General features: G+C 54.0%; 1 protein-coding gene and 1 long non-coding RNA gene across 2 annotated transcripts in view; one reads left to right on the forward strand and one right to left on the reverse strand.

Annotated features, from left to right (window-relative positions):
• The window catches only part of BCAS4 (breast carcinoma amplified sequence 4), a 55,683-nt gene extending 47,914 nt beyond the window's left edge, over nucleotides 1–7,769 (forward strand). The window contains 1 exon segment of the mRNA XM_038572596.1: nucleotides 6,887–7,769. Coding sequence (XP_038428524.1) covers nucleotides 6,887–7,012 — 126 coding nt within the window. The 3' untranslated portion in view covers nucleotides 7,013–7,769.
• LOC119865689 lies at nucleotides 3,824–5,320 on the reverse strand. Its single transcript, XR_005377976.1, has 3 exons — nucleotides 5,201–5,320; nucleotides 4,156–4,293; nucleotides 3,824–4,050 (listed from the first exon to the last, which is right to left on the reverse strand). It is a non-coding gene; the product is annotated as an uncharacterized LOC119865689 (long non-coding RNA).
• Nucleotides 7,770–13,057: the final 5,288 nt, after the last annotated feature.

Consider the following 13,057-nt stretch of genomic DNA (forward strand, 5'->3'; position numbering starts at 1 on the left):
GGCTCTTGGAGCCCTCGGGGCGACAGTGGGCAAGGGAGCAGCCGCTGGTCTTGGCGGTCGCCCCAGGCTGGCGGTTCCCAGCCCGTGGGGCCCAGGGCGAGGGACTGGAAGCGACGCCTTCTCCATCCGGCTCCTCGACAGCCCCGTGTCTGAGTGACGTGACGCAGCCGGGAGCCCCTGCCAGCCCAGATGCCCATGGGGCTCGGCAGGTCCTGCGGAAGAGTGAGTCAGGCCGGGTGGGGACCGTGGCAAACTGGACAGCACATGCCCTGTCTAGAGGGGCCAGCTCACTGCACCCCACAGGAATGCGGGCCCAGCGTGGCCAGATCGCTCCTTTCAAGAGAAGTAGGAACTCAGTATTTATTTGAAACATCCCAATTCTTCCATGCTGGCAGCTAACTCGTTTTTAAATTTGCATGAGCCAAACCAGTCATGTCTGCGGGCCAGATGCTAACCAAAGGCCACCAGTTTGCGATCTCTGAGCCGGCTGGAAGGGGGTGGGGGGGCTCCTGATGTCTGTAAGGTTAGAAAGCAGATGATGAAGGGACATCTCGAGTCCTGCACTGAGAGCACCCCCAGCCCCACGCAGCCCCAGGGCTTCCTGGGTCCTGGCTTGGTGCTGGAGCTGGGTGGCCCTGGGTTCAAATCCTGCTCTGCTAGTTCCCAACTGGGTGATCTTGGGCAAGTTTACCTTTCTGATCCTTGGTTTCTTCTTCAGCAAATTGGGGTTAAGGATACCTGCCTCCCTCAGCAGCTGTGAGAACAGATGGGCTGTGAACCCTCGAGGCCCATCATGGGCAGGGTGCTCGGAAAGTGCTCAGTGCTCAGTCACTGTGGTTGTGGGGAGGCTGGGGGCTTGGTCTTGCAGATAGAGCTGTCTCTTCTGTCTGTTGCTTTTCTTCCCCCCCAAATACATTTTTAAAAATTTTAGAATTAGAAACAGGTTGCTGTGAGTATACGGTGAGTTCCCATGTGTCCCTCACCAGGCTTCCCCCATAGTTACTATCATATTTATTTACCGTGGTGCGTTGTCAGAGCCAAAGAACCAGCCTTGATGGATCGCTGATAACGAAACACCACGGTTTATTTGGATTCTGGTAGTTTTCCTCTACTGTCGTTCTTTATTCCGGGTTTGCATCCAAGACCCCAACCATATTCTCTTTAGCTCATGCCTCCCTAGCCGCCTCTGGTCTATGACGGCTTCTCAGACTTTCCTTGGTTTTGATGACCTTGACAGTTTGGAGGAAAAGCGGTTAGGTATTTTGTACAATACCCTTCTCTTAGGGCCGATCTGTTTTTCTCGTGGTTAGACTGGGGCTACGGGTTTTGGGAGGAAGACCGCAGAGGTGGAGTGCCTTCTCACCACGTCACACCCAGGGCCCGGGTTGTCAGCGAGATGTGACTCTGCTGCTGTTGACCTTGACCACCTGACCGGGGTGGTGTTTGCCAGGTTCCTCCTCAGCAGTTCCTTTTCCTTTTCATGTTCTGCTCTTTGGAAGCCCCAACACGGGGAGGGGCAGCGAAGCTCCGGTGAGGCTTATGGGGCAGAGGAAGCCCTACAGGAAAGAGGACTTGGGAGGGTCACAGGGACTGGAGCACAGTAGGAGTAGTGACTGTAGTGGGAGGAGCCTGGTGACCTTGGGGAGGAGTGTGGGCCTCTGGGCACCCCAGCTCCCCTGCAGAGGATTGGCCTAGGGTCTCAGGCCCCCAGGGGTTGACCAGGCTCTGGGGCTGATCTGTGGACCTCAGAACCCAGCCCATGAGTGGTGCTGCTGTGGCAGGGAGGGGCCTGGGTGAGGTAGGACAGGCTGGAGCCAGAATGATGGTCCAGGAGCCACCCACCAAATAGCACCCAGGCCTGGGACCGCCAGCAAGGTGCACCGGGCCCTGAGTCCTCCATCCTGGATCTGGTGACCTTCCACTCAGTGCCCATTCTATGGGAGGTACAGGGAAGGATTTGTTGTCCTGATCTAAAGTTTCTTAGTGCACTGCCGCGCCATCAGTTTACGTATTTATCTGTGGCCGTGGGGCTGCGAGGGCAGAGTTGAGTCGTTGCGACAAAGGCCTAAAGTATTTACCATGTGGCCCTTCAGAGGACAAGTTTGCAAACCCTGACCCGAACGGAAAGCAGACCACGATTAGGGATGTGCAGTTTTAGGGCTTCCCAAGAGAGAGACAGACACCAGGCAGGCCGGGACTCCCAAGGGGCGGTGGGGACTTCTGGAAACAAGTGGGCAGGTGGCCCAGGGCAAACCAAGACCCTGAGGTGGGTGAGCTTCCCCTTAGGAGACAGTGATCTGCCCAGAACCCCGTGCTGCAACGGCCACGTGGGGGCTCGTCAGACAAGAAGCTGCCCCGTGGCACAGACTGCCCGGGTGGCAAGCCGTGAAGTGTCTGCTGCAGCAGGTCACAGATACGGTGAAGTGGCCGAGAGGAGAGCACCTCCTGCCCCTCGGCTCTGCCCTCCCCCTCCCCGAGCCAACGAGGAGCCAAGGAGCCGCAAGCCTGGAACTGTCATATCATCTGATTTTCCAAGAGAAGCTGGCAGTCTGGTTTTTATGAGAAATCTCCTGTTACATGTTTGCAATTAATTCCATTTTTTAGAAATCATGAAGCAGACCAAGCACACCCGTCTGATGTGTGGGCTGCGGGGTTTGAGAGCTGGGGTGCGCAGGGTGGAGCCGAGGATGTGGGAACGTGTGTAGACTGGGGAGAGCAGGCCAGGCCCAGTGCCGCCGGGGGGCCAGCAGGTGACTGGGGGCTGGGGGTGGCAGGGACGGGGAAGGGAGACCCCCGACGCGGAGTGGCCGAGTCCGGGACCTGCAGGGTCACATTTCCCCATCTCCTAACCAGTCCCAGGCGTCTGGAACAGTCTGCAGGCTGGGAGCTGGGGAGCTCGGAGTCGGGGACACTCCTCCTTGCTTACCCGGCAGCCCCGTCCAGAGGGGGATCCGGAGAAGGCCGAGAAAGAGGTAGGGATCTCTGAAGCCCCCTGCGAGATTCTCAGGGGCTTGGGTTTGCTGCTCGGTCTGCAAAGGCTGGGGTTCGAGCTTGGTGGACGCCAGCTCCCGGGTCGCCTGGCTCCTGCCGCTTCTGAGACACCGCGATGACCCCAGTTTTGCAGGTTGCTGGGAGAGTCCGGGAGAGAGTGGGTTTCCATGGCGTCCTGGTGTGCCTGCGATGGGGGCCTGGCCTGCAGGATGTGGTCTGTTCTTCCCAGCAGCCGCTGGGGCATCTGGCTATTTTCAGCCTCGCACACCAGCCCTTACCTGCTGATTGGAGCCGCTGGTTTGCAAGTACTCCCTGGCTCCACTGTGGGTTAATTGTTTTAGGATGCCTGGTTGCAAGGTGACAGCAGCCCAGGTCAACTTGGCTGAAGCAAACAAGAGAAGTCCATGGCTCACGGACAGGAAACGGCCCAGGGTAACTCCCGCCTCAGGAATAATGGATTCAGCTTCTCAGATCATATCGGCCCGACTTTGTCTCACTGCCTCCCAGCTCTGCTTCCCTGCGTTGGCTTCAATCCCAGGCAGGCCCTGGGATTGGTGGCAAAGGTGGCCCTCAGGCTCGTGGCCCATCCACTTGGGAACCTGGGGGTGGCATCCCTGTCTCAGTGGTGAGAGTCCCAAGGCTGATTCCCATTGGCCCAGCTCGGGTCACAGGCTCAGCCTTGGACCAATCACAGCTCGGGTGGGTCAGGCCTCCCCCCAACCCCACCTGAGCCGCAGCAGGTAGGGACAGTGGCCAGGTCGGGCACAGACGAGTGACCCTGCAAGAAGATCAGGATGCCGATCCCAGCGGGCAGTGGAGGCTAGACGGGCCCGTGTCCGCTTCACTCCCACCCACTCTCTAAGAGCAGCATATGTACCCTTGAGGCCACTCTGGAGCCCGTGTGGCTCCTCCTAGGTCACCCCTTCCTGGCTGGCCTTCAGGCTCAGCTCTCCAACCAGCTATGAGTCACCATCCCACATTGCCTCACGTGCTCCAGGATGCTAGCCAGGGTTTGGTCCAGTCCTGCGAGGAGGCTTGCAGGATGACTCCTCCTTGGTCCTGTCATAATCATATTGATTTTGTCCCCTTTTTGAAAGATTCTCTCCTTGAAGGAGGAGGCAGAATGGGAATCGTTTCCCATCCCTCAGGGTGGGGGTGCCTTACCCATTCAGAGGCACCCCGTTTTGAATAGTAGAGCTACTTCAGAAGGAACGGGATCAGCATGAGGCCACGTGACTGGGGCAGGACACTGGCTCCAGCCTGGCCACTGGCCCCTCGTGGGCTCCTTCCCTGGCCTGGGACCTGAGGGTCAGGAGCAGAGATGTATCTTTTCAGGATTACAGAATGTTCTTTGACCGCCATGTGTTGGGACAAGGGAGCTGGTCTTTGAGTGTTATTATATGTTTGAAAGTTGCATTTTCTAGAGACTGCGATGCCCAGTTTTCAGGGGAAAAGAGGGGAGGATATTCTAAGTCTATGGGCTACCCCTGGATTGCATCCCTCAGGCTGTGAGATGTATCTCATGGCTCGTTTCCCAGTCGTGTGCTGGTCATGGAGCTGTTGGAGGCCTCGCATCCCATCCATGGGGGCAAGGGGCAGCTCAGGAAGGTGCTAGAATGAGGGGGCAGGTCATAGGCCTGGGCCCCAACTACCCCCAGGTAGGCTGAGCCAAGAATGGCTGACCCAGGGTTGACAAATGGAATGTTCTATTGACTTTCTTTTCGTGAGGCTGGCCCTTGGCCAAGGTGAATGGCTCATCCTGGTTTTCCAGGATGGTGACACAGGGAGATAGGTAGTCCTGACACCTGAGCACGTTCTGACTTGAAATACTTTGATGGTTTCCTTCTGTGGAGGAAAGTTCAGGGCTTCGGGGCTCAGACATGAGAATCTATCCACTCCTGCCCTAAAAACCTGGCTGCTCCCCGTTAGGGGATATTGATCACAGCCTCCTCCCTGTTCCCCTCTTTCCCCTCAATTCTGCTCTTTCTAAAACACCTAGGGCACCTGGGTGGCTCAGTCAGTCAAGCATCTGCCTTTGATCAGGTTGTGATTTCTGGGGTCCTGGGATCGAGTCCCATTGGACTCCCTGCTCAGTGGGGAGCCTGCTTTTCCCTCTACCTCTCCTCCTGCTCTCGTGCTCTCTCTTTCTTTCTCTCTCTCTCAAATAAATAAATCTTAAAAATAAAATAAAACACCTAATGCCACATACTCCTGATTAGTGACTTCAGTGGCTCCCTGGTCTCTTGGGATGTTCTTCGCACAGCCTCCGAGAGCCCATGTGATCGGGCCCTGGTTTATAGCCTCATCTCTGTCCACATGGTGACCTGGCCCCACTCCAGACTGAGCTGCTGGTGTCCCCAGGTGCCCCTCCCTCCCCGCCATGGCACTGTGACATGCCACTCAGTCTGGAGGCCAGCCCTGTCAGCTGGGCGGTGGAGGCCCCCAATGGCTCAAGCCTCCAGAAACCTCCCTGATGCCCCCTCCCCTACCGCCCAGGGGAGTTGGGCCTCCTCCAGGCCCTACAGCTCCCTGTGTCTCCCCACCATTAGCCATCACCTGGCGGAGTTCTCTGTTGGTTCCTCCGTCTCACCCCGCCAGGGAGCCCGGGGTGGCTGGGGCTGCCGTCTTTTGTGTAGATGGGCCTGGGCTGGTGTGGGCGCTCAGGACGTGGTGGTGGAGTGGGCAGGCACTCGGAATATGTGGGACCTGGGTAAGGCACCCCCCTGAGCCTTGGTTTCCCCGCCTCCACGATGAGGATGGTGGTCAGGGCATCACTGGGGGGAACAACTGTGCGGGGAGGCCGAGTATGCACGTGTGGATGCAGTGCGGGGCCCGAGGAGGGCCCAGGCTTTGGGAGAGCTGTTGCTGATTGTGGTCCAGAGCCGCCACTCCTGCCCTGGCACCTGCACCGGGTGGTGCTGGGTCTCAGCTGGGGGAGCCCAGGAGGTGGGACCGTCAAGGGAGATGCATGGGAGGGAAACGGGGAGGGTGGTGAGAGGGACTCCTGATGAAGATGTGCAGAAGGGCCTCATTCCTTTGCACCCCTGAGCCCCACATTCCTGCCCATCTCCCAGTAGGGCCCAACCCCCTTCTTCCCAAGGGGCTACCGTCTTTGGGATCAGCCCAGGCTCCACATGAGAATCAATTGGTGACTTTGAAATACCCCGGTGCTGGGCCCCCAGACCAGTGTCCTCAGGCCCAGGGGGGGAGGCGGGGTGGGGAGGTGCCACTGCACAGCCACCTGTGAGAAGCACTGTTGGACACTGTCCTCTGTGAAACCGGTTTCTCCTGGAGAAAGGGTCTCACCAACCAGAGCTTGGGGAGGACTGCTTGATGGAAAATCTCTTTTTCCCACCCTTCTCAACAAAAATCCGCAGCAAATATAAGTGAACACTTCTTAAAATGGTTTGAGTGTTTTTTTTTTTTTTTTTTTGAAAAAGTAACACATTTATATGGCACCGACTCGAGGCGGCACAGATGGGGACCCGGTGACAGAACACTGAGCCCGCCCCCCAGTTGCCCAGCAGCAGGCCCTGTGCCGGGGCTCCGGGGCCCCCACAGAGCCCACGTGTGCGTGCACACACATGCACACGCAGGTGTGAGGGACACCTGGCTCCTCAGTCCCCCTGTCAGGCCCTGCCCGTCCCTACGTCCCCGTGTCCCCGTGCCAGCTGTGCTCCGCCCGGGACGAGGACCACCGGTGCTGATGGCCCGTCTCCCTGGGTGGGGCGGCGCTGGCTCTCCCAGGCGGTGCCACCCAAGGACCGTGCATGGAGCCTTTGTCACGCAGGCCGTGCTCCCTGCAGGCTGCCCTCAGTCCTACACCGGCATCGTCAGGCCACTGCGCGAGTGACTCACAGGGGCTGATGGTGCGCCTGGTTTTCTGTCATTGCAGAAGCTGTGGGCGCCGGCGCCCCCGCCCTACGAGCTGCCTGCGCTCTACCGGACGGAGGACCACTTCCCCGGGGCCGCCGGCCAGGCCGCTCTGTGCACCCCGGGCCACCCGCGCCGGCGCCTGTGAGCGCTGCACCTGCCACCTGGGAGCGGCACCTGCCGCTTATGAGCACTGCACCTGCCGCCTGGGAGCGCTGCACCTGCCGCCTGGGAGCGCTGCACCTGCCACCTGGGAGCGGCACCTGCCGCTTATGAGCACTGCACCTGCCGCCTGGGAGCGCTGCACCTGCCATCTGGGAGCGGCACCTGCCGCTTATGAGCACTGCACCTGCCGCCTGGGAGCGCTGCACCTGCCATCTGGGAGCGGCACCTGCCGCCTATGAGCACTGCACCTGCCACCTGGGAGCATGGCCCCTGCCGCCTGGGAGCATTGCACCTGCCACCTGTGAGCGTTGCACCTGCCGTGGGCAGGGAGAGGGCCCACCAGCTCCCCGCAGGGGGCTTCCCGACCGCTTCCTGCATTCCTGAACCCCCTCCCTCGCTTCACTGAAACCCCGGGCCTCAGAGATGGGTTTGGGGCGCGTGTGTGGCCGAGCCCAGCACTGAGCTGGAGGAGGCGAGTCCCTCCCACTCGGGGGGCCAGCCTGGTGTCCCCGGGGCTGCGGTGAGTGGGTCTGAGGAGCCATCAAGGCTTCAGGCCCCCAGGGACCCGGGTTTCCCCATGTCTCTGTGATGGGCCTGGCGTGGGCTCTGTGGGGGCTCCTGCTCCGTGCCACCAGGTGCATGGCTCCAGGTCCTCCTATGGTGGGTGCTTTGTCCCCAACCCTTGTGCTTGCTGGCTTGTGAATCCGCTCAATAAAGGTGTCGAGAGGTCACGTATGGTATGGGTGGGAATGTTTTCTCTGGGGGAGCTCCTGCACTGAGGCGAGCCCGACCCCCCGAATCTGCACATCAGGAAGCCCCTCACCTCCAACCTGCGGATCCCCAGCAAGAACTGAGAGGTTGTTAGGATTCCAGGGCTCTTCAGAGGTAGCTCTGCCTTCGTTTCATTGCATGCAGACACGTTTCCTGCTCTTGTCCTGGAATTCCGGATTTCTCACCTTGGTGATGAATAATTCTGCGTTGTTTTGAAATTCCTCACAGAGCCAAGAAAACACACAAACATATACATACACACACAACTGAACTGCAGACCTGTGTTACAATTTCAGGGAAATCTAATGTAATGAATCAGGAGAGAGAGAGCAGTACAAAAGTAAGGAAAAAGCTGGATCTTGACAATTTTAGGACAATTTTTTGGGATTAAAAATACAGGTCAGGGGCACCCGGATGGCTCAACAAGCCAGCAGGCACAAGTTGACTGAGTACCAACTCTTGATTTCAGCTCAGCTTGTGATCACGTGGGTCATGGGATCGAATTCCGCATTGGGCTCCCCGCTCAGTATGGAGTCTGCTTGGGATTCTCTCTCCCTCTCCCTGCTCTTGAGTGTATGTGCTCTCTCTTTTTCTAAAATAAATCTATCTTAAGAAGAAAATATATAGGTGGACACCTTGTTTCAAGAAGAGCCAGCATTTTCCTGTGGAGGTCATTTTTTTAGTAAAAAAACTCGTATACATTATTTTTTTTTAAGATTTATTTTTTTTATTTATGATAGACATAGAGAGAGAGAGAGGCAGAGACACAGGCAGAGGGAGAAGCAGGCTCCATGCACCGGGAGCCCGACGCGGGACCCGATCCCAGGACTCCAGGATCGCACTCTGGGCCAAAGGCAGGTGCCAAACCGCTGTGCCACCCAGGGATCCCTATTTTATTTTAAATAATAACCCCAGCCCGGGCTCATCCTGACATCTGTCAGTACAGACGGGTGCCGCTGGCATCTGTACTTTTGTGGACGGAGCCCACGTGGTGCCTTCCGTGTGTCTGGCTTCCCTGGCTGACACTGTCACAACAGGTAGCCGCAGATTGTTTCTGTGCTGTATTGATCGGGACTGTTTTTAATGAAGGAAGCCCTGATACTCACTGGGCCCCAGTGTGTCCACTCAGGAAGAACATGGATTTGATGGAAAGTTAATTTTTCAGACAAACGGTGAGGACATCGGTTTCCAGAGGCCGAGTGTGTGTGGCTTGCTGCAGATACCCAGGCCTCTTTCAACTTTCAGGGCCTGAAGCAGGGGCCTGGGAAAGGTGAAAGGGAATGTCATGTGATCAAGCTATAGCATCGTGAGTGTCCTAAAATAGAGACTCACTGGACTGTGGCTGAGAGCTTCTAGCTCTGAGGTCAGCCTGCCTGGGTGGCACCATCTTCTCCTGCACACCTCAGCTGTGTGGCCTCGGGCTAGTTGCTTACCCTTTCTGAGCCCAGCTTCCTCCTCAATAAGAATGCAGCAAACAATGGCACCTGCCCACTGGGGGGTGTTTGTGTGACAAAATGAGGGGACCTCTGTGAGCGCTGGCCACAGGGCTGGCAACGGGCACTGCCTGCAGGTGGGTGATTGGCCCAGCAGGAAAAATGCCAACTGTGTGCTATTTCTCAGTTGATCAGTGGCATCCAGGAGCATCAACAGCGAGTGACTTAGGGACCACCCTTAAATTTCGGAGTAAGAACAGGTGGAGGAGTGAGAGCTGCCACAAGTCCCACTAGCCCTCTCTGCATTTCACTGTCCTTGGATCTTTGTCAGGACACCCACTGACCCCAAGTCAGCAAGGAGGGGAGAGGTTGCATGAGAACGTCGGTAGGGAAAGCTGACCAGTGAACTAGGATTGGCCATTCCAAATTTGCTGGGAGTCCTAATGCCAAACAGTGAACTTTAGGGACACTTGGGGACACCCAGAGGGAGGGAAGGCAAAGACACAGAGCCTGCCAGCAATTCTGACCTCAGTCCTTTGCTGGTGTTCTGGAAGTACTGTCCTTGTGCCAGGTGACCTGATGACCTGTCAGGTAAAGGAAAGGCTTGACTGCTGGCTCAAGCAGAGCCCACAGCCCTTGCCAGGGTCACTTTGCAGCCTAGGAAAATGTTCTTTTGTGGAACGCCAGTAGAAAGGACATTGCACATTTTCATGAGAGCAAGGCTCTTCTTTGGTCAACCACCTCCCTGCTTTCCCAGTGGATGTGAACTTCATGTCTGTCAAAGCAAGAGGTTTCAAGAAGGTGGCCCACGCGTTGGCAGAAATGTGTGGTTTACCCTGAACTGTTTAAAAATGTTTTCGTGTTGAGACAACTGGGTAACCATCTGGAAAAAATAAAGCGAGTTCCATACCTCACTCTGTACACCAGGAACATTTCCAAAATTCCAAATGGATTAAGGACGAGTTAGATGTATAAAATGAATTTATACAAGAAGGCAGAAACGTTGGAGAATCATTCAACATCCAGAAGCCTTAAAGATAAATTTGATTATATAAAAAAAATGTTAATCCTTTGCATGGCAAAAACAAATTGAAAACTCAACCAAAAAAAAAAAAAATCCAAAAAAACAAGAAATCTAAAGCAAATTCGAAAGACGAATGACCAAAACGACAAGTGACAATTTATATATATAAATATATTTTATAAAGGCATAATCTCCCTAACATATAAACAGCTCCTACAATAAGAGAAAAAGTAGAAAAATGGGCAAAGGATGTGAACAGGCATCTCACAGAAAAGAAAACGTAAAAGGCATTTTAAACACATGAAAAGATAATCTCTACCAGTAAGTATGAAAGAATATAGAAATTCTTCCATTTTCAGTATTTTAGGCTGGCAAACACGAAATGTTTTTGATGACACTGTCAGTGAGATTTTTTTTTTTTTAAAGATTTCACTTATTAAAAAAAAAAGATTTTACTTATTCATGAGAGACACACAGAGATAGGCAGAGACACAGGAAGAGGGAGAAGCAGGCTCCTCAGAGGGAGCCCAACCTGGGACTCGATCCCGGGACTCCAGGATCACGCCCTGGGCCAAAGGCAGATGCTCAACCGCTGAGACACCCAGGTGTCCCTGTCAGTGAAAATTGTGAAGAACAAACATTTTCAAGCATGGCTGGTGAGATTCCATGCTCGTGGAGGTCGGTGGGCAGTACCCATCTGAAATTAGAAATGTGTATGCCCCGGGACCTCGTAATTCCACCTCTAGGGATCCCGCCTCCCAATAGACACCCACAGGAGAGAAATGATAAAAGCACATAGTAAGTCTTCACATGTTGAAATAGCCCAAGATTGGAAGGCACCTAAGTGTCCATCAATAATGGGATTGGTTTGGTTCTAGTACATCCACACGCACACAGACGGATGGAATCCTATGAAATTGTAAAAATGGATTAGGAGTTCTTTATGAGTTGGTATGGAAATGTCACCGAGATACGAAAGCCAAGGTGCAGAGAAAAGCACATGATACGCTACCATCTGTGTGAGAAAGGCATTAACATTCCCTGGAAGGATAAACAAAAATTTGAGAACAGGGAATATCTGTCTTGGGTGAGAAGTAGACTTTCCATGTTTCAGGGTTTGGGTTTTTATATATATTTGGATATTGGGTGTTTACTTATTAAAAAAAAAAAATTAACTAGGGACGCCTGGGTGGCTCAGCGGTTGAGTGTCTGCCTTCAGCTCATGGGATCCAGGATCGAGTCCTGCATCGGGCTCCCTGCAGGAAGCCTTCTTCTCAAAAAAAAAAAAAAAAAGAAAAGAAAAGAAAAAAAAAAAGGAAGCCTTCTTCTCCCTCTGTGTCTCTCATGAATAAATAAAGAACTCTTTAAAATATAATAATAAACAAAAAATGTTAACTAAAATCTGTTGCCAGCAATTAAAAATCAGTCCACAGAAAGAACTGGATGTCCAGCCCCTCTTCCAGAACTGGAGTATCTGGCACTTGTGGGCTCACGTTGTTGCCAGAAACAATGAGCAAAAGCCGGGTCACTTCAGAGGGGCCTGCTCTTCCAGGTTGCTCTTGTATCCAAGTTGTTTCACTAATATATTTTATCTCCTGGCCCCTGTGGGTATTTGCATTGGAGAGCCTTAGAACCAGAGGCCCTTAGACCATGGAGAATTTGCTCCAAGGATATGGGGTCTGTGAAGAAATGCAGCTGGGGGAAGCGACAGCTGCGCAGCCGCTGTAGTTCAAGCAACTGGCCTGGTGGCAAGCCTCTCTGTGCCCAGTTCCCAGCAACCTGGGGACGAGGGGGCACAATCTTACTATAGAAAATGTGTGCTTTCCACGGCCCTCCTTTTGGAAGTGACTGATGCCGAGCCAGACGAAGACCTAAGAAAACTAGAGAGCAATATCTGTCGTGAATATAGATGCAAAAGTTCTCAACCAAAATATTAGCAGACCGAACCCAGCGAGGTAGAAAACAGATTATACACCGTGACCAAGTGGGATCTCTCCCAGGAATGCAAGGTCGGTTTAACATCTGAAAATCAATCGATACGACACACTGTATTAATAAAGGTCAAAACCCACGCAGTCCTTTCCATGGATGCAGAGAAAAAGCATCTGCCAAAAATCGAACAGCCGTTCGTGATAAAAGCTCTCCTTCTTGGGGCGTAAAGTGGAGTTCTCAGAGAGCAGGTTAGAGGCTGGGTAGACACCCCAAAGGTGTCTACTGCTAGGGTTACTGGCTCTCTGGGGATGATTTGTTGACCTAGGCAGCTGGAGGCATCAGGGCATTTATCTCCCCATCTTTTTTTTTTCTTTTAAGATTTTATTTATTTATCATGAGAGAGAAGCAGAGACACAGGCAGAGGGAGAAGCAGGCTCCATGCAGGGAGCCTGACATGGGACCCGATTCTGGGACCCCAGGATCACACTCTGGGACGAAGGCAGGCACTTAAACTGCTGAGCCACCCAGGCTGCCCTATCTCCCCATCTTAAAGCAAAATCCCACTTAATCTTTTTTTTTTTTTCTTCTAAGAAGCTTTATTGTTTCCAGTTGGTCCACAGCTTGAATGAGGCCTGAAAAAACTGCTTAAAAAGCTGCGTGCTGGGGGCACCTGGCTGGCTCAGTAAAGCATGCAACTCCTGATCTCGGGTCGTGAGTTCAAGCCCCATGTGGGGTGTAGGAGTTACTCAAAAAAAAAACAAAAAAAAACAAAAAAAAACAAAAAAAAAACAACGCTGCCTAGTGGAGGCAGAGAGAGGCTGAGGCAAAACCTCTGATGCCAGGGGCTGGCGGAGGGGCCCTGGAAGGC

The sequence above is a fragment of the Canis lupus genome, chromosome 24 (assembly GCF_011100685.1).
Source record: "Canis lupus familiaris isolate Mischka breed German Shepherd chromosome 24, alternate assembly UU_Cfam_GSD_1.0, whole genome shotgun sequence".
Taxonomy (NCBI): Eukaryota; Metazoa; Chordata; class Mammalia; order Carnivora; family Canidae; genus Canis; species Canis lupus.